At 40.3% G+C, this 24249-nt stretch overlaps 1 protein-coding gene across 2 annotated transcripts in view; it reads left to right on the top strand.

Moving 5' to 3' along the window:
- Nsun3 (NOP2/Sun RNA methyltransferase 3) overlaps nucleotides 1-14652 on the top strand; it is a 45874-nt gene extending 31222 nt beyond the window's left edge. For both annotated transcript variants that reach the window (XM_036203621.1, XM_036203619.1), the window contains exon 6: nucleotides 12294-14652. In XM_036203621.1, coding sequence (XP_036059514.1) covers nucleotides 12294-12567 — 274 coding nt within the window. In that variant the 3' untranslated portion in view covers nucleotides 12568-14652. The remainder of the gene's footprint in view (nucleotides 1-12293) is intronic.
- Nucleotides 14653-24249: the final 9597 nt, after the last annotated feature.

Here is a 24249-nt window from a genome sequence, read left to right as displayed (position 1 = left end):
AAATATCTCTGTTTTGATGCTTCTAGTACCTGAAACTTAATTTCAGATCCGCATTTATTTGATAGATCTCGCCTGAGCTCCAACTTTTCACCTTACTGTTTCTGTGGTCGTAGTGCATAATCACGTAGGGGTATTGGATTGGCTTCCCGGCCCAGGCTGCTGTTCTCAGCGGCAACAGCAGACTCAAAGAGGAGGGAATGATGAGAAAGAGGCAGGAAGAAGAAAAGAAATGCGAGCCAGGGAAAAGGAAGAGAAGCAGGAAAACTGGAAAGGAATACTGGAAGCTGCGGGTATACCATGAAAGAGACAGACCCAGGATGGAGAGGTTAAAAAAAAAAAAGAACCCCACCCCCACCCCCACACCGGTCCAGTCTCGGGCGACAAAGGGTGGACACACAGGAATGGGACATTTGGTCTGGATGTTTAAAGGGGCCTTGAGGGTCAGTTCAGGGATTCTTTTGTAGTTTGTCAAACCATAGAGTAGTGACTAAATTGGTTCAATTACTCCATCAAATTAGGCTAATATCTTCCTTTAAAAATGGATCTATTTTTAGGTCAAATTGCCCTCCCCACCTATTTTTTTTTTTTTTTTTTTTTTTGGTTTTTTGAGACAGGGTTTCTCTGTAGCTTTGGAGCCTGTCCTGGACTAGCTCTGTAGACCAGGCTGGTCTCAAACTCACAGAGATCCACCTGCCTCTGCCTCCCGAGTGCTGGGATTACAGGCCTTCCCCACCACTTTTAAATGTATTCTGTTAGATGTCTCTTTTCTTAATAAAAAGGGAAGATCTGAGATAATTAGTATTTAAGATGACTTAATTGTATTTTTGGTATTACATACCTCTTTTCTTTTTAGCTGAGGTTTGCACCCTGGGCCTTGTGCTTGCTAGTCCAGCGCTCTACCACTGAGCTAAATCCCCAACCCCTACATATCTCTTTTAAAGCAATAACGGTGCTTTTTTTTATGGGGTCCATTTACTTCGTAAAAGTTACCAAATAGGGACTGGAGACATGGCTCAGTGGTTATGGATGAGTACTGCCCTTGCACAGGACTAAAGTTTGGTTCCTAGCACCCATGAGGAATGGCTTCCAATTCCTGGTAATTCCAGCTTCAGAGGATCTGACACCCTCCCCTAGCCTCCACAGGTACTGCACTTACATGTACAAACCCACAAAAAGACAGCCACTTGAACACATAATGAAAAATAAAATCTTTAAAAACTGCAACAATGCCCGGGTGGTGGTGGCGCACGCTTGTAATCCCAGCACTCAGGAGGCAGAGGCAGGCGGATCTTTGTGAGCTCGAGGCCAGCCTGGTCTACCAAGCGAGATCCAGGAAAGGCACAAAGCTACACAGAGAAACCCTGTCTCGAAAAACCAAAAAAACAAACAGACAAACAAACAAACAAACAAAACCAGCAACAATACCACTTTGCCAAAAGTGAAGGCACATTGCTTTTAGTATGAGCCCTCCCTTAACTGATTGTTTTTCTTACTGTGGGCTTACCCGAAGCCCACGGTGACATGAGGAAAACCCTTTTTCATTCAATTGTTACAAAAACCTTTTTTTCCCCTAAGTGAAGCTTATGGCCTCTGTTATATTCACCTCTTCTGCAACATAAAAGTTAGAGGCTGCTTGAGCTATTCGCTAATCAGAATTTGTGAATGTTTGCTGAAATTAAATACATCCTTATGTTGAATGTTGAGTATTTGTTCATGATCTCCCTCTTAAGGTAACATCTACTCATTTATTCTGCTATATTTTAAATTTGTAAGCTAAGTATAGTGGATCATGCCTGTAGTCCCAGTATTCAGGGGGCTTGCATGAATTCTATACCAGCCTGGCTACATAGCAAATACTAGAGTTTCATGGGAAGACCCTGTCTCAAAACAGAAACAATAACTACGTGGACACATGCAGCATGATTATAACAAAGCCATTATTTCAAAAAAGCAGAAAATGTATTGCCTGGGGAAAATGTACTAGGGAATTTCATAGTGAAGTTTTCAGACACTAGGCATACTTTGCGGTAGGTTTTGACAGATGAATCATTGTTCACCTGCCTTATAAAAGGAGCATGATTTTGTGGGGGAAAGTTACAGAAGTCTTAAAACTAAGCATATAAAAAGAGGCAAAGCATAACTTTAATTCCATGACTAGCTGTTTAGTTACACAATGGTATCTGCCTGGCTGCCTGGGAGCAGAGTTTTGGCTAGAGACGAATCTCCCCGAATGCTGCAGGGATGTAGTCTGAGAGTTAGATCCTGTCCACTTACAAGAATTGTTACGTAGACTGGACTTGAGCTAAGCAGGCTGACTGCACACGAGATGGGGAGAACCCACGAGGGTGAAGAGAGATCCATCTCATTTCCAAAAGCTGTGTAGATCTCTTGTCACTCTTAAGTGCTAATGTTAGTGGGATTAGAGATCTGTAGAGGAGCGGTTGGATTCCTCCAAGAGCTAAATGGTCCAGAGTTAGAACTCAGCTTCTCAGAACTAGAAGCGGAAATGAAGTATGCACAGCTGCTATCATCTACCTAAGAGTTGAACCCATGGACCTGGAGTTGTGCACTTTACGGAGTCATGCCAATTAGATAACTCGATGAAGAGATGGAAAATGTGAATTAAAAAAACTTGATAGTATAGGAAAGGTCACTGGCCCTATTAGCTAGGGTTCTCCTGAGAAGCTGTATGGAATTAGGAGGTTAGTAAGTCCATAATTTACAGGGTAGACCAGCAGGCTGGAGACCTGGGGAAGAGCCCACATTGCTCTGTGAGTCCATTGCAATCTGCTACAGAGTTTCTTCTTTAAGTGAGGTCAGTGTTTTGTTCAACTCAGTTTTTCAACTAATTGTTCAAGACCCACCCATATTAGGAAGTGCAGCCTGCTTTATTAGTCTCTCAATTCAAATGCTAATTTTATTTAACCTCTCCACCCTCACAGATATGCTCAGAATAATTTTACAACCAAATATCTGAGCACAGTGTTCCAATGAAGTTTTCCAAAGACACTAGCACTGTAACTGGTAGCTTTGTAACTTGTTCCCTGCTTATTATACCATTATGACATTTTAGACTCGGCTCCAGCAGCTCCAGCATGGTGCCAGATTCAGTAGTACTGAAGGTATTTTTCTCCCTGATCGAACAGAGAAAAGATAATTTATGTAATGACTTCAACAAATAATAACTTAAGGAAGCTTCCTAAAGCAGTACTGCCAACCAGTAGACAGCCAGGTTCCACAGTCAAGAGAGCCTGAGTCCTCCGGGACAGCCAGTCAGCTTCTTACCATTTCATTAGAATTCACCTTGTTGGACTGAGTAAACAAGCGTAAGTAGCCGTGTACACACAGGGTCTCAGATCCTTACCTCAGCCCTGCTAGCTCCAGGTTCCTTCGTGTTAGACTGCCTGAAAGCATGTAGTTTTTCCTCCCATCCACGAGGACTTGGTCCAGTTGGGATGCTGAAATGAATGCATGTGGCACCCTAGGTCTTGTTGCCCTAGATTCCATGACTTAGTTTAACCGTTTAATGTTTGCTTTAGGAGGAAGCAGTGGTAAAGCTTGCGGCCCTGTTCTGATATTAGCTTAGTTGGCAGTCTGCGCTTGCTTAATTAGCAGTGTAACTTAGACAGGCTTTGTGACCCCTGGTTAGATAAATGGAGTCAGTTTACCTTGTACACTTTGTAAGGTCTCATTAAGACTGCATGCGTGGTGCTCTTTAGGTATCAAATAAGTGTTAGTACATAGACAGATCATGTGTCCTTCACACAGTTTAGCTTGTTATTGGTAGTTGGCAGTTGGGGTTTCGGCTATGTATTTCCAGGCTCTTGGCATCTTGAGAATGGATTGAAAGTGCATACAGACAACAGAATAGCAAAAACAGTTGACTCAGAAAAAGCGATAGCACAGGTTGCTGCAACAGAACATTTTAGGACCACTTGAATGGAGATTCTTCAAAGCTCTGATTCTTCTATGGGGCTCCCTTTTATGGGGTTCAAGAATAAGAGAATTTCACTTGCCTGCTCCAAGTTAATTGGCGGCAAATCTACATTCCCCTTTTTTTCAGGAACATTGTATTTTTGTTCTAAACCAAGAGTGAAATTGTCTTCACAGGATGATATATATCAAGTGTGTAGTGTACCCTGGAAGAAGGTGTTGTGTCTTTGCAGTTTAACCATTATTGGGACAGTGCGATTAGGAAGGAAGCTTCCGTTTTTCATGTCATCATGACCCATTTTCTTTTCGGGACAAGTTGCATGTGCTTTAAAGTACTGTGATCCAGAATCTCTGAGGCATTTCTTGACAATTAAGATACTCACTTACACGATTGACTTCTTACATTTACTTTAAATGTCTAAAATTATTAAACTTTTACTTGATTTTTTTAGAAGGATTTATTTTTATGTCTAAATGGGTGTATCTATATACCTCATGTACCCGAGAGGCCAAAGGAAGGCACGGGACACCCTCTGGCTGAAACTGTAGATGGGTGGGAGCTGTCCAGTGTGAGTGTTTGGAATCAAAATCAGCTCTTTTGGAAGCAGCAAGTATTCTTAAGCACTGAGTCCTCTGTACTGGATTTTTTTTTTCTTTTTTGAAGTGTAATGTTAAAGTCTAAGGTAAACAAGCTTGCCAAGATTGTGTTCTGTCCACTTAAAGCAATATGTGAATCTTACTCTATTGTTTCCCCTGGCCCATACTTATATCCAATGATATGGTCCAGTTGCCTTAATTCTGCAGTGTCAATAGGAAGACATGAAGAGAGATGAGATATATTCGTTAACAGTATTTTTCAGCCACCGCCTCTATTTCAGGAGTAGAGCCATCTAAAACTCCTTTACCTCTGCATCAGAAATTGGAGGTGAGGCGGGATCTACATCTTAGGATGTATCACACTACAGTGATGCCAGAAGTCGCTTTCCTCCTGGCAGGGCTGAGGAATGAGATTAAAACGAAAACCCTTTTCTTCTTTATCTTCTTTAGTCAAAAGATGGCACTGTTGCTGTGCACGTAGGTTTCTGTTTTGTTTTCTTTTCCTCCTGTAATGTGAATTTGGTCCTTTTTAAAATTCAGAAAACAGTTAAATGTACTGATCTAATTAACAGTGACCCTCCCCACTGAATGCCAGGTTTGTAATCAGGCAGTAGAAGAATAAATGAGAAAGGGGAATTTACAGTCTTTACATGTTAGATGGTCTTAATAGTATTTACACAAAGAACATTCTCTGAGACTGAGATTTGCCATAGGCAAGACAGGACAGGACATCCTGTGTCACATGCTAGGTCTTGGCTGAGTTATCCTTGGAACTTCGACAGCTGCGGTGTTCTAAGGCTCCTTTGCTTCTCTATTTCATTTTAGCTTTCCAAGTTCATGAAACATGCTGGTACTGTGTTTTTCCTTAAAGGATTTCAGTTCAGGTAGCCTTCTGCCTTTTCTTTTTGTTCTCTGTAGATCACGTGCCAATAGTTGGGACTCTGTGAGCCCATCTAGAGACCTAAAGATGAGCTCTCTTGTGCTGAGCAGGAGCACAGTCTTACCTTGTTTTTGAGCCAGTATCTCAAAGCTTTCTTGATGGTTGAAGTCACTCTCTTGTAAGCAGACCCTTGAAGGATGCTGAGCTTCATTGAAAAGCCAAGTATTTAATTTTCAGAAAGACAAAAGGAATGCCTTGACAATTGGCTTTAGTTAGTACCTGTAAACAAAGATCTGGGATTTTTTTTGTTCATTTGTTTTGTTTTTAATAAAAAAAAAAAAACACAAATCAAAGCACTTTGCCGTCAAAGGGATGGAACCCTTGATGTTTTGCAGAAACAAAAGAATCTAGTTTTCCTTCTTCTGTTAGGATGAGAAAGCATTGGTGAGCACATAGACTGCTTAGTAGTAGATCTGCCTGTCTGAAAATTCTTTAATTTGCCCTTGTTGACTGGGGATTGAACCAGGCCTCATGCATGCTGGGCTATGGTCTACCACTGAGCTGTACATATCAACCCTTCTGATGCCTTTTAAATTAACATTTCAGTTGTCTGCTTGTATAAAGTATTGAGTAAAATGTGCAATGAATAACTATGTAGCTAGCTGCAGATATGTTGCAGATCCTATTTTTCATAACCTTTCAATGAAACTTATTTGAATATAAGACAGAAGCTCAAAATCTGATTCAAAACATTTGAGGTATGGTGTTGGTGTTTTCAGAACTCAGACATTCAGATGGCAGTCGGGAAAGACTATATCACATATTTGGTACAAGGGATAACCTCCTTTTCCCAGCAGGGTTTAGAGGGACACTATAATCAAACATTAACACTTACTCAGCAAAACCTAGAAATAGTTACACCATATGCCATAAGTCTTGATCATAAATAGATTTGTGTGAGGTTGTTACTTTTAGACTAAAAGTAAACTTTACAAACAGGCCCCTGTAGTTTTCAGAGCTTTTTGGCTTTACTGGTGAAGTATAAGGAAGAGCAGGCCTGAAGCTCCATTTGCATATACTTTGTAAACTTCCAAAATATGCTGTAAGGATTTTATTTCATTTAAGAACTCAAAATGTTCTTCTGTGTAATGATTTCCTCAGTAGGAATATGTCTGGCTTTGTTTTCAGATGCTTCATTAACTAGATATTTAAGCACAGGATGCATTTCAGCCTTTCCCATACAGCACTGCAAAGCTCTGAGAGATGTGGGGAGAGCTAGATAGCCCAGATGTGCTGAAGAGAGAGCACCAGGAGACTGGAATGCATTCTGTGGCCGAGACACCACCATTCTTTCTCTTGTTAGTAGTTCTTGCTATAAGGCATTTCCCACTGCGTTGTATTCTGTTCCCTTTAACCAACCTCAGCTCTGTTTACTCCAGCACTGCTCTTTCTATTTATATAGGCTCTAAGCCTAATGAGTGCTTATGTAGGAAGGTTCTGAGAAGAATACAGATGCTCTAGGGAAAATAGAGGGATTGTATTATGTGGCATTCTGCTTCCTGGTGAAGGACTTCCCACAATTTTACCTTATACTTGGACATTGTATATTGAAGAAAGTATGTAGCCCAAGATACTGTTTATCAGTTCTCATTTTAGGAACAGAGACTTGTAACTGGTTTGAGTATTTGGATAAGCACCTCTGATTCTGTTGTAGTTAGCATTACACCATGATATCTGTTTTCTGCTTGTAAGTAAACCCTTCTCTGCTGCTTTTCAGTGGTGAATAATGCATGTTAATATAACGTTATTTGTGATCATTTCATGCAATGTGGTCGGTGGTTATTGTGCAGGAAAATAATGTGACATTTGCTAAGATCTTGTTAACCTAGAAAACACAGGGTCATGGAGAAGGCCATTGCTCCTTTGGAGGTCATCAGGGTCCTTTAGTTTTGCTCTCAATAAAACAGAAAGTAACTGCCCAGCACAGAAGCTCATGCTGGAGGGGGAAGCTGTTAACTCCTCAGCGTCTGTTTTTCTTGTCTCTAATTCCTCTGTCTTTTAATGTGGCCTACATCATACTGATTTACTAGAACTTATTATTCAACTACCTGGTCTTTAAATGCCTTTTCATCCCAAATTTTAACTTTCTAGTGACTGTGTCAAGGTCTGCCAAACTTAATTGCTTAAAAACACACCCAGGGGTTGCCTGCCATGTGGGACTTACTTACCTTTCATGCATGCTGTGAGTCCCTAAAAGAGGTTTATTCCTATTTTCTTCTCACTCTCTGCAATATGTACACAGCCAGTGTGGGGGAAGGTCTTCATATCTAGACACCAGAGAAGGAAATTGTTAATAAGTTAACAACCCGTGGTAAGAAAAGTCATGACCAGAGTCACCAGAATAGGCCAAAGGCTTTTTCGATCTCACCAAATGGTGATCCTGAGATAGGAGATTGTCCTGCAGATCTCCATGGACCAGTGTCATCACAAAGGTCCCTGCAGATGAGAAGGCAGCGTAGAGGTAGACACGGAGCTGTGATGACAGTGTTCAGGTTGGAAGGACAGCATTGCCTGGTCAAGGTACATGGATGCTAAAAGAACAAAACAAAAGTAAGGATTTCACACCCCGAGCTTCTGGGTTAATATGGCAAAGGAGTACCTTGATTTGATTCACGAAGCTCATTATAAACTGTGGGCTCCACAGGCCTAAAGGAGATACCGCTCCAGTACTTTAAGCCATTAAATGTGTTTTTATTTTGCTAAAATTATACTAGAACTACACTCATTTGAGACCATTTTCTATGGCTTATGGCAATAGTGTACAATTTTTTAAAATCCACTAGTTAGGCACTGTACAGGATATACACAGTTTTGAATGCAGATATCTTTAAACTCCCATTAAAAGGACTATTTTAGTCTTAATTCTACTGATAACAAAGCTAGTACTTAATCAAGAAAGAGTGAGGTTGTTTGCTTTTTCTCCTCACTAAAGTTGTACAGAAGGACACAAAAAGCCTCACCAGTTACAAACGATATGTTCCTGGCTTGGTGCAAATTTAAATTAATTTCTGTAATGTTGCAGTATTGGCTTGCTTTGTTTTCATTCCAACATCCTTAATTTATCTTCTAAAGTTAGGTTGGCATAACTGAGCTGCCCACATGAACTTCTAAACAAAGAAACCAGGTGGAATAACACAAAGGCTTTCTTTTTAATATAAATTAAAAATACGAATTATTTTGGATTAATCTCACAACCTTAGGCAAAATGTTGTAGATTTCCATCAAGTCCTTCTTGCCATTTGCTACTGCTGTTTGTCATTTAAATACCCCAAATATGCATAGACAATTCTATTCAGCCAAGGAATACATGGGGAGTCTAGAAATTGTACATACTAGAAAAAACGTTAGCTGCCTGGGATTTCATGGCATAGACTGTCTGGAGATTAAGTTTCCCCTAACAACCAAAATGTATATAAAGCAATGACTGTGGGAAAGTAGGAACTTATCCTACTGTTAAATCTTTCCTATTATTTGTATTGGCATAAAAATTAACCATAGAGCTAGAAATCTCGAAATATAACTGAGTATCTAAAATGCCGCCTTCTCCATTCCTGTTTCCAGAGGCAATGACTGTCATATATTTCTGTTCTTAATTTCTTCTCCAGGTCACTACCAAATCTCTAAAGAGCATCCCCAGCTCTCTGAATAATTTGCTTTCTTTTCTAGCTTTTAGGCCCTGACTCCTAGCCTGCTGCTGTTATTCATCTCACATACATGACCCTACACCCTGTGTCCTTGGTCATCTGTGACTACTGATTGCATGGACTGCATTTTATAATGAGCGGAGCACACCTGCACCCCAAATTACCCATTTCTTCCTAGTCAGTTCTTAGACCTCCCTCTCCCTCTCCCCTTTTTTAAACCAGGTTTTTCTTACCTGTTAGTCATTCTTTCTGGAGACCTCCCTCTCCTTGCTGCCTGAAGAGGCTTCCTGCCCTTCATCCTTCTGTGCTGAATTTACTCTTTTATGGGTTCTGTTTCTCCTCCTTGACTTACCTATTCAGTTTGCTAGATGAAGAATTTCAGAGCCATCTGATCTCGGTGAGTTTCTGTATTCTTCTGGCATATTTATTTGATGGGTCAGCTGCAGATGGAGTTCACTTGACATCCACTGTTGCAGGCTGATTTCTGAATGCTGAAACAACCCATTTATTGGTGTCCATTTTTCCTTCTGGAGGAGTTTAGTATCTTCTCTTTTTTTCTCAGCATTTTAAACTTTAGCAATGATGTATTTCAGTGCAAACGTTTAAGGTGAAGTTTACCAAGCATTCATGGGCCCCTCTGCACCTCCTACTTTCTGATCTCATGATCCTCTTCATCTCTTCCCTGCCTTTAGCCACACATCTGTCCTGTTTCCTTGGCCATGTCTCTGGGATTTTTTTACTGGCTATTCCTGCAGTATAGAAGGTGTGTCTGTCACCCATCTGCTTGGTTTAATTGTTACTCAATTCAGTCTTAACTTAAAGTTACAATTCCCCACTGGTCAATCACTGCTAATCTTTTTATCTTGATTTAGTTTTCTTCATGGTACCTGTTACTGATTTACACATGAAATAAAAATACATACAGACTCACATTCTTACACGTTCGTGTGTATAGATTTATGTGTGTTTATGTGTGTATGTATGCTTTCTGTGAGTTTGCCTTGACCACCATGGCAAAGTGCCCCTGACAGAGTAGCTGATGAAGTAGTTCATCTCTGACATATGACAGGCTGCAGGTCTGAGACACACTGCTAGGACTGGCTTCTTCTGTGCCCCCTCCCTCCATGGTCGCAGACCTTCTTTTCCTTTGGCTTACATGGTCCTTTCTCTGTAACTCTGTGTCTGAATTTCCTCCTATAATGATATCAGCAAATTGGATTGGTGCCTCCTCTCCAGTGATTGGATTTTAACTGAATTATCTCATTAAAGAGCCTGTTTCCAAACTCAGTCCCATACAGACAGTGCGTTTACACACCATTGTAAAGGTCTAAGGGGCACTGTTCAGTCACTGGCATACTCACTTTGCCATTGTTGGTCTCCCTGAAACAATTGTGAGATATTTGTGAAAACAAAGGTCCCCCCCTCCTCAGGTCTCTGGATGTATTATTTATTATAATTTTTAATTTTTTTTTTTTTTTTGCCAGAGCTGAGGACCAAACCCAGGGCCTTGCGCTTGCTAGGCAAGCACTCTACCACTGAACTAAATCCCCAACCCCTAATTTTTAAGTTTTTAAATGCATTCTTCTCTAATACATTACACCCTGACCTCAGTTTCCCCTCCTGGGAGAGTGGAGGGAGGGGAAATTTTTAAAATTATTTTGAGACTAATATAATTACATCATTTCCTCCTTTCCTTTCATTCCTCTCATGTACCCGCCTAGCTCTCTCTCTCAAATTCATGGCCTCTTTCTTAGATGTTCTTACATATGTGTGTGTTCCTAAATTTAACAGTACAAACACCGTCGTGTATCCACTGTTACTTGCATGTGTATGTCTTCAGGGCTGAACACTTGTCATCAGATACAGTGTGCTTTTTGCTGGGACTTTCTGAGACACAGTATCCTGTCTGTGAACCCTGGCTGGCTTAGTACTCACTGTGTAACCAAGGCTGGCGTCGACCTCATAGCAGCCCTCCTTCCTCAGTGCTAGCTAGGATTAGAGGTGTAAGATGTCACACCTGGTGCAAGGCGTTTTAAATTGTTAGGGTTTACATTGCTTTGTTTTAGTCATTGGTACATATCCCATATCCAGACAATACTCAGCATATTGCGAGTGACTAATAATGCATGTGGTAGCCTCTTGATGAGTTCCTTCCATCTGAAGCGTCGTGTTCTGTCCCATTTCTGGAAAGTTATCGTATTACATTGTCAAAAACTTCAGTGTATTTTTCCCATTTTGTTAATTGAGTTTTGGACAAGCTGGATGGATCTTATTTGGAGTCCAGCCACTGTTCCACTTTGAAGATGGGACGTGGGGGTATGTTGACCATTACCTTCCGAGTGCTTGTACTGATAGTCCTTACTTTGGCAAACAGATGTTCAATTTCTATGAGCTATCTTCTTGCTGTTTTCTCACGATGTTGCTCTTTTGTGAGTGATCCATCTTTGCTGATCTTTCTGTGTTTAGTGTGTCATATTTTGTTCCCTGAATTGAATTGTCAGTTTCTTTCTAGGCCACATTTTTGCTGTTTGTGTTCTTTTTCTTATGTATTGATTAATCATGTCCTGGGAATCCTTGGTCATACCTTTTCAGTCTGTAATGAAACAACATTGTACAGGAGGTTTATTGTAAGGGTGGGAGCTTTTTCTGCTAACTTCACACTGTGGGAAGCTGGCTGTTACTCTAGAACACCCCTAAAGGTAGAGTCAAAGGTCTTTAGTTTCACAGCCCACAGCAGCTACCTTATGTCTCTACAAATTATTTATCCCTTTTTTTCAGATGAATACCTTCTGATTCCTGTCTGATAGCCCAACTTGTGGTTTATACATTGTGGCTAGTAATTGTTTATTATGTCTGTTTTCAATTAGCATCTCTGCTTTCTGTTTTACTTCCTTGACTTAAAAAATATTATCTGTGTTCTGCTCCCTTCTTCCTTCTCTTAGAAGAACAAACCATCAACCAAATTCACTTTCTCTGACGTTTTCATCTTGAGTTATCTGGTGACTGTTTCCCAGGCATCAGTGATAACCTGTAACTAGGGTGGGAACGAACTATGTCTAGAGTCTGATGGCCACCAGCTACTGCGGCCTGAGGCAGAGCAGGGCTGCTATGTGGTCTCCTTGACTCAGATCCCCTACTTTCCTTGTTGTAAAACCTCTGCATTTTCCCATTACCCACAGGTCTGCGGTTAAAGCCTTACGCCCTGGAGGGCTCCTCGTGTACTCTACATGCACGCTTTCCAAGGCTGAAAATCAGGATGTGATTGGTGAGATCTTAACCTCCAGCAGCACTGTCATGCCTGTGGATATTAGTGGAATAGCAAGGACTTGCTCCCATGACTTCACATTTGCCCCCACTGACCAGAAATGCAGTCTTTTGGTGATTCCTGAAAAGGGCAAAGCTTGGGGCCCAATGTTTATAGCCAAGCTGAAAAAAAAAAAACAAAAAACATGAGTACAGGGAAATGACAACATGATTTTGTAAGCCATGTTGATATGTTATTGTATGTATATTATGGGAGCTCACTGCATGTTAGTATTCAGTAATTACAGAGCCACTTTCCTAGGGCCATTTGGAACCCTGTGTAGTTAACTCTTCAGCCTTGTAGAGCACAGGCTTAAGAATTCTTCAGATACAGTTTTGTTCCTCGAAATGTATCATTAGTGATGCTCTAAAGTGGGACAAATGGTGTTGATCTGTATAATAAATTTCTTGTCTTTATTTGGTAAATTATTAGAATAGTGGTTCTGTACATAAATGCTTAGGGCTGTATTCTTGTCATAGGTATTTTAAACCTTTCCTTTAAAACTGGGTCTGCCAACACGCTTACCATTTCCCTCATGAAATGTGCAGATTCTTTTTGTAAGAACAATTGGTATTCCAAGGGCTAACTTCTTAAGCAGCACGATTTCTAGTTCCAGCAAAACAGGTTTCTTATTTGCAAAGTTGTTTTGTTAAGGACTCCCTTCTGTTGACTGCAAAGGTCAGTGACTCTGTTGACACCAGCTCCATTCGTCCCCATTTTCTTTTATTCACAAATACAAATTGAAAGGGTAAATTATGTTGAAAGGCCTTTAGAACATCAGATCCCCATGCACGTGTTTGACTTTCGACATTCAGCTTGTAAAATAATGCAGTCTATCCAGCAGGCTATAAAGCAAGCATTTGAAACAAAACCAGAATGATTAATAACGGCAATAACTAAACTATATTTGGAGTGTTTTGTTACATAATTGCAGTTATAATGAGTACTACAGAATCTGATTATCTTACAGTTGCAATCTGGAGGGGCTTTTTATTTCACTCGGTTATAAAATGTTATGTGAGAGTGTGATGTCACATATTAATGCACAAGAGAAAGATGCCTAATGGGAGTCAATTATCCGTTACCAAGACCCCAAGCCATTCACTGAGTGGCTTTCTCTATTTATACATATCCCCCCAAGAATTCTGTGCATGCTTCTATATATATGCTTACGATTTTAGCATCAATTTTCAATCATGAATTTTTTAGAAATTGCTTCACTTGGATCCAAACATTTTTCCAACTATTAAGAAAACTCATGCTATCAGACATGGTAGTGCATTTGGGAGGCTGAGGCAGAAGTATTACAAGTTCAAGTCTAGCCTGGGCTGTATAGCAAGACTCTCTTTAAGAAAGAGATAAGGAGGATGGAGGAAGGGAGTGAAGGAGGGAAGGGTAGAGCAAGAGAGATAATTACAAAGCATACATGAAATTAGAAATTAGCTTTTTAAAAATTTTTAAGGTTTATTTATTTTTATTTTATGTGTATGAATGTCTTGCCTGCATATAAATCTGTGTTCCATGTGAATGACTGTTGCCTGAGGAAGTCAGAAGAAGGCTTCAGATCCCCTGGAACTGGAGATATAGAACTGGAGATATAGATGACTGTGAACCACTGTGGGATGCTGGGAATCTAACTCTGAACTTCTGCAAGAGCAACAAGTACTTTTAAGAGTGAAGCCATCTCTCAAGCCAAAAATTTGCTTAAAAAGTCAGCTGTGGACCACAAAATTCCTTGGAAGCAGAATGGTATTGCTTGTCTGTTCTGTTTGTTAAGCTGTTCGGTATGTACTTTTTGTTTGGATTCAAATGAATGGAAAATCTAGGAAAAATATTGCCCTGCCTTTCTTCTCTACAGTATGTTCAAGTATATCTGACCAGTGTAAAGTAAGAGTTTATCTCTTGGACCCATCAGATGTACTCAGTTAATATGGAATAACAGAAAAGTGCTTTGTTTATTTGAGTTTGACTTAGTGGTTTGTTTTTCTATTTGAAATCCTGCCTTTGGATTTTATAGTTTTAAAGGTGCATTTCTTTTGTGTAAGTAAACCACAATGTAAATTTTCACAGTACAAGGTGTTGAATGTCATTCTTTTTCCTGTAGAATGTCACGATGCTTCCACTGAACAATGCTTCCTATGTATTTATTGCATGTGTTTATGTACTTTATTATTAAAATGATTGTAACAGAACAGCAAACATTTATTGAGCATTAAATGGTTGATTGAAGCCTTCATGATGCCTTTTTGGATCTTTATTACTAGGGGCTAGGAAGGGTTGTGGTGTGGGCCAGTAATCAGCCCTTGGGATGCAGAGATCGCCCAGTGTCTGGCCACAGAGGGAGACACCGTCTCAAAACAAGCAGTCAAATGAACGGCAGCTGGTAGTGACTTGTATTCCTCTCTGTGGAGGAGGAAAGCAAAGCCCAGAGTTACTTGTTTGTCGAGGACACTAGCAGCTTAGGAAGGGAACCCAGATGAGAACTGGTTACCAGCCCTCCTCTGTCACGGCGCTCTCCCAGCCAGTATGGAATTTAGAACTTTCAAGATTGTCAGCTACCTTTGTGCCTCTTCTCCACTATTCAGTTTCCTGTCTATGCACAATTCCCTATTCCTAGAGCATCAAAGGCTTTATCAATACTTGCGAAAGAAAAGCTTTTGAAATAGTTCAGTCCTATTCTGAGAAAGTGTGTCTTGGGATTGTAATGCTAAGGAATCTCCCATGGAGGTGTTTTGTGCCTCCCTCTCTGTTACAGACGGTGAGCTGAAGACTAGAAATTTGGGCAGCCTTTCAATTTCAACTGAAAACAGGAATAATTGATGCCACGTCCTGTGGCATGAAGTCACTTTAAAAGCTGCTTCATAAAAATTTAGGTTACCTATTGACACATTAGCTTCTCTCTGCCATCAACACACTGAACAGCCAGTGGTTTCACAAATAGACTACGAATAGATGTCATGCATTTAAATGGTTTGTACTGAATTTTTAAAGCATAAGATACTATTTGTGGTTTGAAGTCAAGGTGGCCTAATATTCTTTATCCTATTACATATATCCATTTAGCTTTATACTTGAATTACATATTATTCCCTTAGTGGTACTGTGAAAAATACGCTTTCATACAATGTAGGTAGGTATAAAATAATGACTACCTGAATACATGGTGCATGAATAAATAATCAAGGCCTAATAGATTTTGATTCAAGAAGCCTGTATGCCTGATCAGAAGCATCAGGTCATCTGCTCATCTGCATAGGCTAATGCAACTCATCTGAAATAGAAGAGAAGATCGGAACGAACAGTGACAATTGCATTACTTGCCAGGAAGTCCTTTCATGCAGCTGAATGGGGCTACTCATAGTATGTGTTAGGTAAATTTGACTTTAGGGACAAATAGAGCAGACAGCACAATTTATTTTCAGCTTGTCTGTATGGTTCAAATCAATGGCTTACATCTCCCTTTCCTGGCGTATTGCTGCACAGGGGTTGGAAGCAAGGAGGAGACCCATTCCTGATGTTCCTCTCCAGACGGACAGCAGAGCTATACTATCCCTCCATCCCAGGGGCACCGACAGAAGACCCAGATGGAGGTTCACAAGTTAAATGCTGCACACTATCAGCTTCTACTAGTCTTCTAGTGCTGAGAGCCCTAACACCGTCTGTCCTAAAAACATTAACTGGAAGGTCAGGATTTGGAATGGCTTCAGGCTGCAGAGTCAGTGGGAGAGAATGAGAAATACCATCTTGACAGAATGGTTTCTATTAACATGACAAGTGACATTCTATAACAAAATTTAAACATAAAAGTGTTGATTTGGGATTCTCATCAGGGACTCATTAAGCAACCAAAGAAGCATAACACTTAAAAATGGACCTGTAATCCAGTGCTAATTTAAAAAAAAAATTAAAATGGGTTCCTTAAATCTAAGGAAGATTAGCTCTGTAGAACATGTACTTCTTTAAAATTTAATTCGATAACTCTAATATTAACTCCATACCTCTCTGTAACTTTTTATAAATGGAGAAATTCATTTCCTTAGGCATATAAGACCACACAGTCATGATGAAACCGTAGGATAGCATTTGCTACCTCGGGGAAAGGACTGTTTGCCTCATTGGAAACCATTTAATGGGATACGTCATGACTCAATTAAGCTTGCTATGGCTTGTCAAAAGGAATTTTCCAGTGCATATTGCTATGGAAGAGCCTATTACATGTGAATAACTATACCATACCACAGGATAAACAGGCTGAAAATGTATAGTTCACTAAGAAATAAACAGAACCATAGAACCCAACTTTAGTTGTTTTTTTTTTTTTTAATAAATAAATTTATTTATTTATTTTACATCTTGGCTACAGTTTCCCTTTCCTCCTCTCCTCTGAGTCCCTCTCCCACAACCCTCCTCTGTTCCCATCCCCCAATCCACTCCTCCATTTCTGTTCAGGAAAGGGCAGGTCTCCCATGAGTATCAACAAAACATGGCATATCAAGTTGCAGGAAGACTAAGGACATCCCTGTGTATTAAGGCTGGGCAAGGTGACCCAATCTAGTTTTTTAAAACAAAAGGGAATAAAGTGGCAAATAATAGTAAGAATAGGCAAAAGCCAGAGGAATTAGTGGTGGTGGGAGGGAAAAATAAAATAATTAGCCTGTGATTGTTTTTCTATAAAACTTCTTCACTTATGTATCCAAAGATTAAATAAGCACCTTTCCAAAATGATAAATGAAGATGAGGGCCAAAGAAATGAGATGGCTGGAGGCTGTGGGCTGATTCATAACATGATGCTGACAGGAGAGGTCTACTACAGTTTACCACTATCAACTCTCAGGAAAAGAGGATGGGGGGGGTGGTGACAAATGTCTCTAATGTCACTAGATCCTACTCTGTGCGGCATTTTGATTCACAAATATCCAGTATAATTAACTGCATCATATGGCACAAGATAGATACTCCTCTTAAACTTATATGTAGTTGACATTTTCTTTGGACCCCCAACCAGCTCCCAAACAAAGACACAGAGACTTATTATTAATTATGAATGCTCAGCCCTATCCCAGGCCTGTCCCACAAGCTCTTCTAACTTAACCTGTTTCTATTCATCTATGTTTTGCCTCGGGGCTTTTTACCTTTCTTTCGTTCTGCATGTCCTATTTCCCTGATTGCTCCATGTCTGTCTGTCTGGCCCCTGGCATCTCCCTGGTGTCCCTTTTTTCTTTTTCCTTTTTCAAGCCTAAATTTCTCCTCCTACTGACTCTCCCTGCCTGGAAGCCCCGCCTATACCTCCTCCCTCACTACAGGCCATTTAGCTCTTTATTAGACAAATCAAGTGCCTTAGGAAGGCAAGGTAAAACAGCAACACATCTTTACATAATTAAACAAATGCAGCCCATCTTTACATAGTTAAACAAACATCCTGTAACATAAACAAATGCAACACATCTTACAGAGTTAAACACATATTTTCAACATTGATCATTAAAAAAAAAAAAAAGGCTTGATTGCCGCCCTAGACTATAGCAAGTGTGTTTAACAAATACAGGAGGCAGACACAATCTAACCACCTGTGTTCTTCAGTAAAAGATTTCTCTGTCAGCAAGCCATAGTAGTCTGTAACTCTAGTCCCAGCAACACGAGAGGTTGACACAAGGAAGATCAATTGAGCTCAGAGTAAAAGACCAGCTTAAGTGACATAGACACTGTTTCAAAAGCATATCTTTTTATATATTGCTTGTCTTAGATTCCAGGACAGATATTATCAGTTACTTCCTCCATGTGAGGTAGCTAGCTCATGCATGTGTTCTTTTTTAAGATACATTTTGACTTAATTAGGATTTCTGTTTCTGGGAAGAGAAACCATGACCATGGCAATTCTTATAAAGGAAAAACATTTAATTGGGGTGGCTTACATTTTCAGAGGTTTAGTCCATTATGGTGTGACAGAGTGGCGTGTGGGCAAACATGGTGCTGGAGAAGTAGCTGAGAGTCCTACATCTTGTCTTGCAGGCAACAGGAAGTGGTCTGAGATACTGAGCATGGCTTGAGCATAGATGAGAATTGAAGTTCTTCCTCTACAGTGATATACTTCCTCCAACAAGGCCACACCTACTCCAACAAGGCCACACCTACTCCAACAAGGCCACACCCCTAATAGTGCCACTCCCTTCGGAGGCCATTTTCTTTCAAACCACCACACATTTTTATTTTTTAATTTTATATGTGTGTGTGTGTATGTGTGTGTGTGTGTGTGTGTGTGTGTGTCCGTCCAAAATGCGTTAGGTGTGGATTGTCTGTCCGGTCTCCTGTATTCACTGAGGATTTTATTGACAATCTAAAATCTTCTGAGAGAACCTGTCTATGTATATGTGTATGCAAGTGCAGGTGCCCATGGAGGCCAGAGACATGGGATGCCCTGGAACTAGATTTACAGGTGGATGTCAGCCACTGGATCTAGATGCTGGGAACAAACTTGGATTCTATGGAAGAGAAGTAAGTACTCTTCTCTACAGAACCATTTCCCTAGACACACATGTGCTCTCTTGAGCTACCTGGTTGACCTGGCCGTACACAGTTAACTCAGTAGGTTCTTTCTCCATCTTTGTTCTTGAGTTGGCAGAAGCAATTTGATAAACTTGGTGACAAGGTGATGACTATAAGAGGCTGGGATCTGGCCATCAGCCTGAGGCAGACCCTATCTTGAGCTGGTGAAGAAGATTTCAGCAACAAAGGAAGTGACCATAAAACAAGGCTGATACACTACCAGAAAGCACATTACAGTGTCCAACATGCGTAGGTGTGGACTGTCTGTCCAGTCTCCTGTATTCACTGAGGATTTTATTGACAATCTAAACTCTTCAGAGAGAACCTGTCTTCCCCCAAGCTGGGTCCAACATCTCTGTGGGCACCATCTAAGCCATACTATCCAGTGGCTCTCTCTGTATTCTTAACCCCTCATCTTTCTGCCTGCTCCCTCATACCTCACAATACCATTTTCTATTGCTGTGATCTAAGTGTCCTTTCTGCAACAAAGTCCTATTGGCTTCCCTCAGTGATGAACCATGATCAGGATGGATAAGCCAAGTGAACCCTTTCCTCCCTAAGTTGGTTTTGAGCAGTGTTTTATTGTAGCAATAGTAAACAAATGATCTTATACACACAAAAACAAACAAACAAACAAAACCCCACACACTGTATTCTTTTACTTTCTCTGTTAAAATTTGAATAATTCCATTGAAGACATGTAATTATCAGAATGTTTCGTGTCCTGCTCATTGGCTGCATACTAGAACTCTAGTAGGGAGCGTGATGTTAGTTTTGCAAAGGGGTCCAGATATTTTTCTTTTTCTTTTTTTCCCCCAATGAAAGTAAATAATTTTGACATTTTTTAAATCAAAAATAGATTCTTTTCTCTTTATTCTGATTATTGTTTCCCCTTCCTCTACCCCTCCCAGTTCTTCCCCTCCCCTCCAGATCCACTCTCTTCTGTCTCTTAGTAGAAAAGAACAGGCTTCTAAGTGATAACATCTAAAAAGGACAAAACAAAATACAATAAGATGAATGAAAAATTTTCACATTGAAGTTGGACATAGCAACCCACTAAGAGGAAAAGAGTCACAACAGCAGGCACTAGAGTCAGTGACTCACTCCTTCTCACAGTCAGGAGTTCCATAAAAATAAGCTATTAGCTATCAGATATTCAGAGGACCGGACACAGGCCCATGGAGGCCCTGTGCTTTCTGCTTCAGTCTCTGTGAGCTTATGTGCCTTGCTTAGTTGACGCAGAGGCCATGTTCTCCTGGTGTCCCCCATCCCCTTACTCTTAGAATATTTCCCCTTCCTCTTCTGCAGGATTAGATGGAGACCTCCAGGTTAGACTCTCCCCACTCCTGGTGTCTGGCTATGGGTCCCTGCAGGTCCAGATATTTATCAATACAAGTTTGTTTGTTTTTTTTTCTTATCCTAATGCTTCCAAGTGCCAATGATATCAATACTTAATTTCCTCCAAAGTGAGTTAAAAGAATAGACTACTTTCAAAATGCTATTCATTGGGTCTGAGAATTGCAAATTCAATAGAGAATCCACTCTATTAAGGGCAAGCTTAGGCATGCAAAGGGTGTGGAAAATTTTCAAAATAAAACATGTTCAATAATAAGGTTGGGATGCCAGTGGATAAATCCATAATTGTCTTCTGGAGGATGCTTCAAAACTAGGAGGAATATCCAAGGGCAGAAAAGCAAATGATGCTGTCTCAAAATAGAAAAAGAAATAATTCCCAGGCACATCAAGAACAGTAAAAAAAACAGATCTTAAAGAACACTTGCAGAAACTATAGAAATCTTATTTTTTTAAATAAACAAATGTTAGCCTAGGAACTGTTTTTTTTTTTTTTTTGTATGAAAATTACCATGATCATGACTATTTGCATTTAAATTGATTGGCAGCATTAAATTGTCTCCAAACCTACTTTAGTTGTCTAGTCTTTAAAACAGATTAGTATGAGAAAAGTGAATATACTTTGAACTTTTTCTATGCTCCAGGCCATTCACTAGGTATTTGTGTTTGCTAGTTTTGAAAGCACCAAGCAGATTATATAACAGGCTGCTCAGTCTTTTCTCAGAGACCAGCCTCAATTTCATTTTCCTGAGACTTGAGCAAGCAGTTTCTGGGAGGGCCGTGAACAAAAGACATAGTCCTTGCAGTGGCTCCCTTTCTGCGCGTACTCTGACTGCTCAAGGTTCAGCCAGTTGTTTACTGTCTGGGACCCCTTATTAACTTAGAACTCTGTGCATGAGTCAAGGACAGAACCTGGGCCACTGAGTCAACCCCCATAGACAATGTGTGCTAAGCCAGCCTCCATGGCAGCTCAAGGACAAAGCCTGGGACTTGTCCAGACCTGCCCCCAAAATGGTAACTTTAACCCTCAAGTAACCCTAGCCAATTAAAAATTATGAACATGATTGCCACTAGCATAACTCAATCCTGAGTCTGTTCCTATAAAGTCTGTAGACCCCAAGCCCCCTTTACTTTAAACCCTACCCTGTTGCTACTTGGGGTCTCTCCTGCTCTGCTGCTGCACCAAATGGACAGAGAGTCCCCAGTTAACTCGTAATAAACAAGACTCTTTGCTTTTGCATTGGATTCGGTTTCTTGGTGGTCTTTGGGGGGGACTCTGGGTACAACAGTTTATTCAATCTGGTGTCTTCTTCTTGGTAATGTTCTCTGAACTATATCACAAGGCTGAGGCAGATGGCTAGTGTTGTGTACAAAAGTCAAGAGAGCAGGGAGGTAGTTCAGCAGTCGAGGAATCAAAGTAACTCCGAGGGGAGTTGATAAATCAGTCTCCTGGCAGTCTCAACAGGCAAGGACTGGGGGTGGGGCGCAAATGGCTATGTTAGGTCACCTGCTCTTGGTTAAAAGGGCCTTCTGGTCACTGCATCAAGCCAGAAAGCAGGGTTAGTTTTGTGTCCCTTTGCTTTTCTCAGCAGCAGCAGACCAGACTTTGTTTCCAAGCATGGGGTTTTTCACTCTTTCCTATCTAAATCTCTGGCGATAGAAATCTATCCCATTTTAAAAGCAAAACATTCTCCAGCCCCACCTCCATATTTTCTCACATTCTTTCTTATATAATGAACAAGCAACTGTGTATAAAATTCCGTATACATTGTTATTTTGTGATACTAAAGTACACAAACATCTACAGAAATTCTGAAAGCTTAAAAAATAAAACAGAGGGGTTGGGGCTGGGGATTTAGCTCAGTGGTAGAGTGCTTGCCTAGCAAGCGCAAAGCCCTGGGTTTGAACCTCAGCTCCACTAAATAAATAAATGAATGAATGAATGAATGAATGAATGAATAAATAAATAAATAAATAAATAATAAAACAGGAATGGATAACACTAATTTGTCCTGTTGTTATGTGGAAAGGATGTGGCCATACAAAGTCTGAGCATGTTTTTTTTTTTAATTGACTTTTAAAAATTCATGCCGTGTATTTTGATCATATTCTTTCCTCTCCCCTACATCCTCCTAGATCTTCTCCCTGTCTTCCTGCCAAACTTTATATTCTTTCTCTCAAAAATGAAAATCAACCCCCAAAGTCAGACAGACAGACAGACACACACACACACATACACACACACACACACACACACACACACACACACACACACACACACACACACACACACAGCAAAGCAAAACAATAAAACCATGGAGTCCATTTTGCATTGGCCAGGGACTCCTGAGAAAGGGACCAGCCCTGGAGTGTGGTTGATAGACCCAGTGTCCCTCCATTGGAAAAAGCTAATTTTCCTTCCCCTCCTTCCCCCTAACAGATACCAATTGCAAATAGCATCTTGGGTAGGAATGTGACTGTGCTGAGCATGTTTTTAAACACATAAGAGAGAGAACTTTGTAGATCGCTGCATCATCTCTTCATCCTATGATTTCTCAGTTATTTCATTTGGTGTTTTTTATTGCCTGTTTGTTGAGAGAGAGAGAGAGAGAGAGAGAGAGAGGGTTTGAACCATAGGAAAACTTTCGTTTTTCTGGTTCCTATTATATCATTTTGTTTCCAAGTTCCTGTGAATACAGGATTTTTTGTTTTGTTTTGTTTTCAAGTTCTTTCCCAAACATTAAAAGTGTGGCTCAGTTATACTCATGGATAACAGGAACACTTGAGTCTCTAGTGGTCATTCAGATGATCCAGATTACACCTACAGTATATACTTTAAGATGTAAAAGAAATTCAAAGATCAACTGTGCAATACATAAATGCACATTGGAAGTTCCATTAGCTGAGCATCCGTGGAGAATTATCCGGTCTTTGAAGTTCATCTTACAAACACTGGACTAGTCTCTTCTCACTGTTGAATGGGAAAACACAGCATTTCTTCTAGTAAGTGTATCTCAGGGGGTTCCCAGCAAAAACCAAAGTACTAGGAATTAATTTGGAAAGGATAAACATAAGAGATCCTTGGTGCACAGCCCTTTCCTACAAATATTTCTTTCTAGACCAGGGACATGTTTTTGCCCTCACTATGGAAAGAGCGCTCATGTAATTTATCATCCAACACATTTTTTTTTTTTTTTTTTGGTTTTTCAAGACAGGATTTCTTTGTGTAGCTTTGTGCCTTTCCTGGAACTCATTTGGTAGCCCAGGCTAGCCTCGAACTCATAGAGATCCACCTGGCTCTGCCTCCCGAGTGCTGGGATTACATGCACCACCACCGCCCAGCTTTTTTTTTTTTTTTTTTTTTTTTTTAGAATAAAGGGGCAATCTATTAATACTCGGAATCGGATAACTATGGGGCCATGGTCATCTGACCTTATGGTCAGCCTACATGTGGAGAGAAGAACAGGGCTTCTTCATGTGAATAGATCAAACAGCAATCATCTATCAAACAGAACTTACTCCTGAGAAATGTTTTTATCCTTCCTATACACTTTCTTCAGCCCCTATTCTCAGATACTCAGCCCAGGTACATTCCTCTCTACTTACAAAACGGACTTCCTTTCCCACTTATCTTCTGCAAATGCAAAGGGTGAGGGTCCCCTTGTAATCAACTCAAAAGAATTCCTGCACTAAGGACTTCAACCTGCTATCATCCTTGATGGGTGCTTTTGACAAGATCCTAGCTGAGATAAGATAGTAAAGAGGAACGAGTAGTTCTGACAATGGACTTCAAACGTAATAATGGATCACAATTATAAGACGGAAAAATTGTAATCCCACAAATGTGTTAAATGTTTTACTACTCAACATGTGTCCTTAATCTGAAGGTACACATGCATACATGTACACACACACACACACACACACACATGTTC

This window comes from Onychomys torridus, chromosome 12, assembly GCF_903995425.1.
Source record: "Onychomys torridus chromosome 12, mOncTor1.1, whole genome shotgun sequence".
In the NCBI taxonomy this organism is placed as follows: Eukaryota; Metazoa; Chordata; class Mammalia; order Rodentia; family Cricetidae; genus Onychomys; species Onychomys torridus.
Note: the sequence above shows the minus strand (reverse complement) of the source record. Positions and strands in the feature narration are given on the sequence as shown.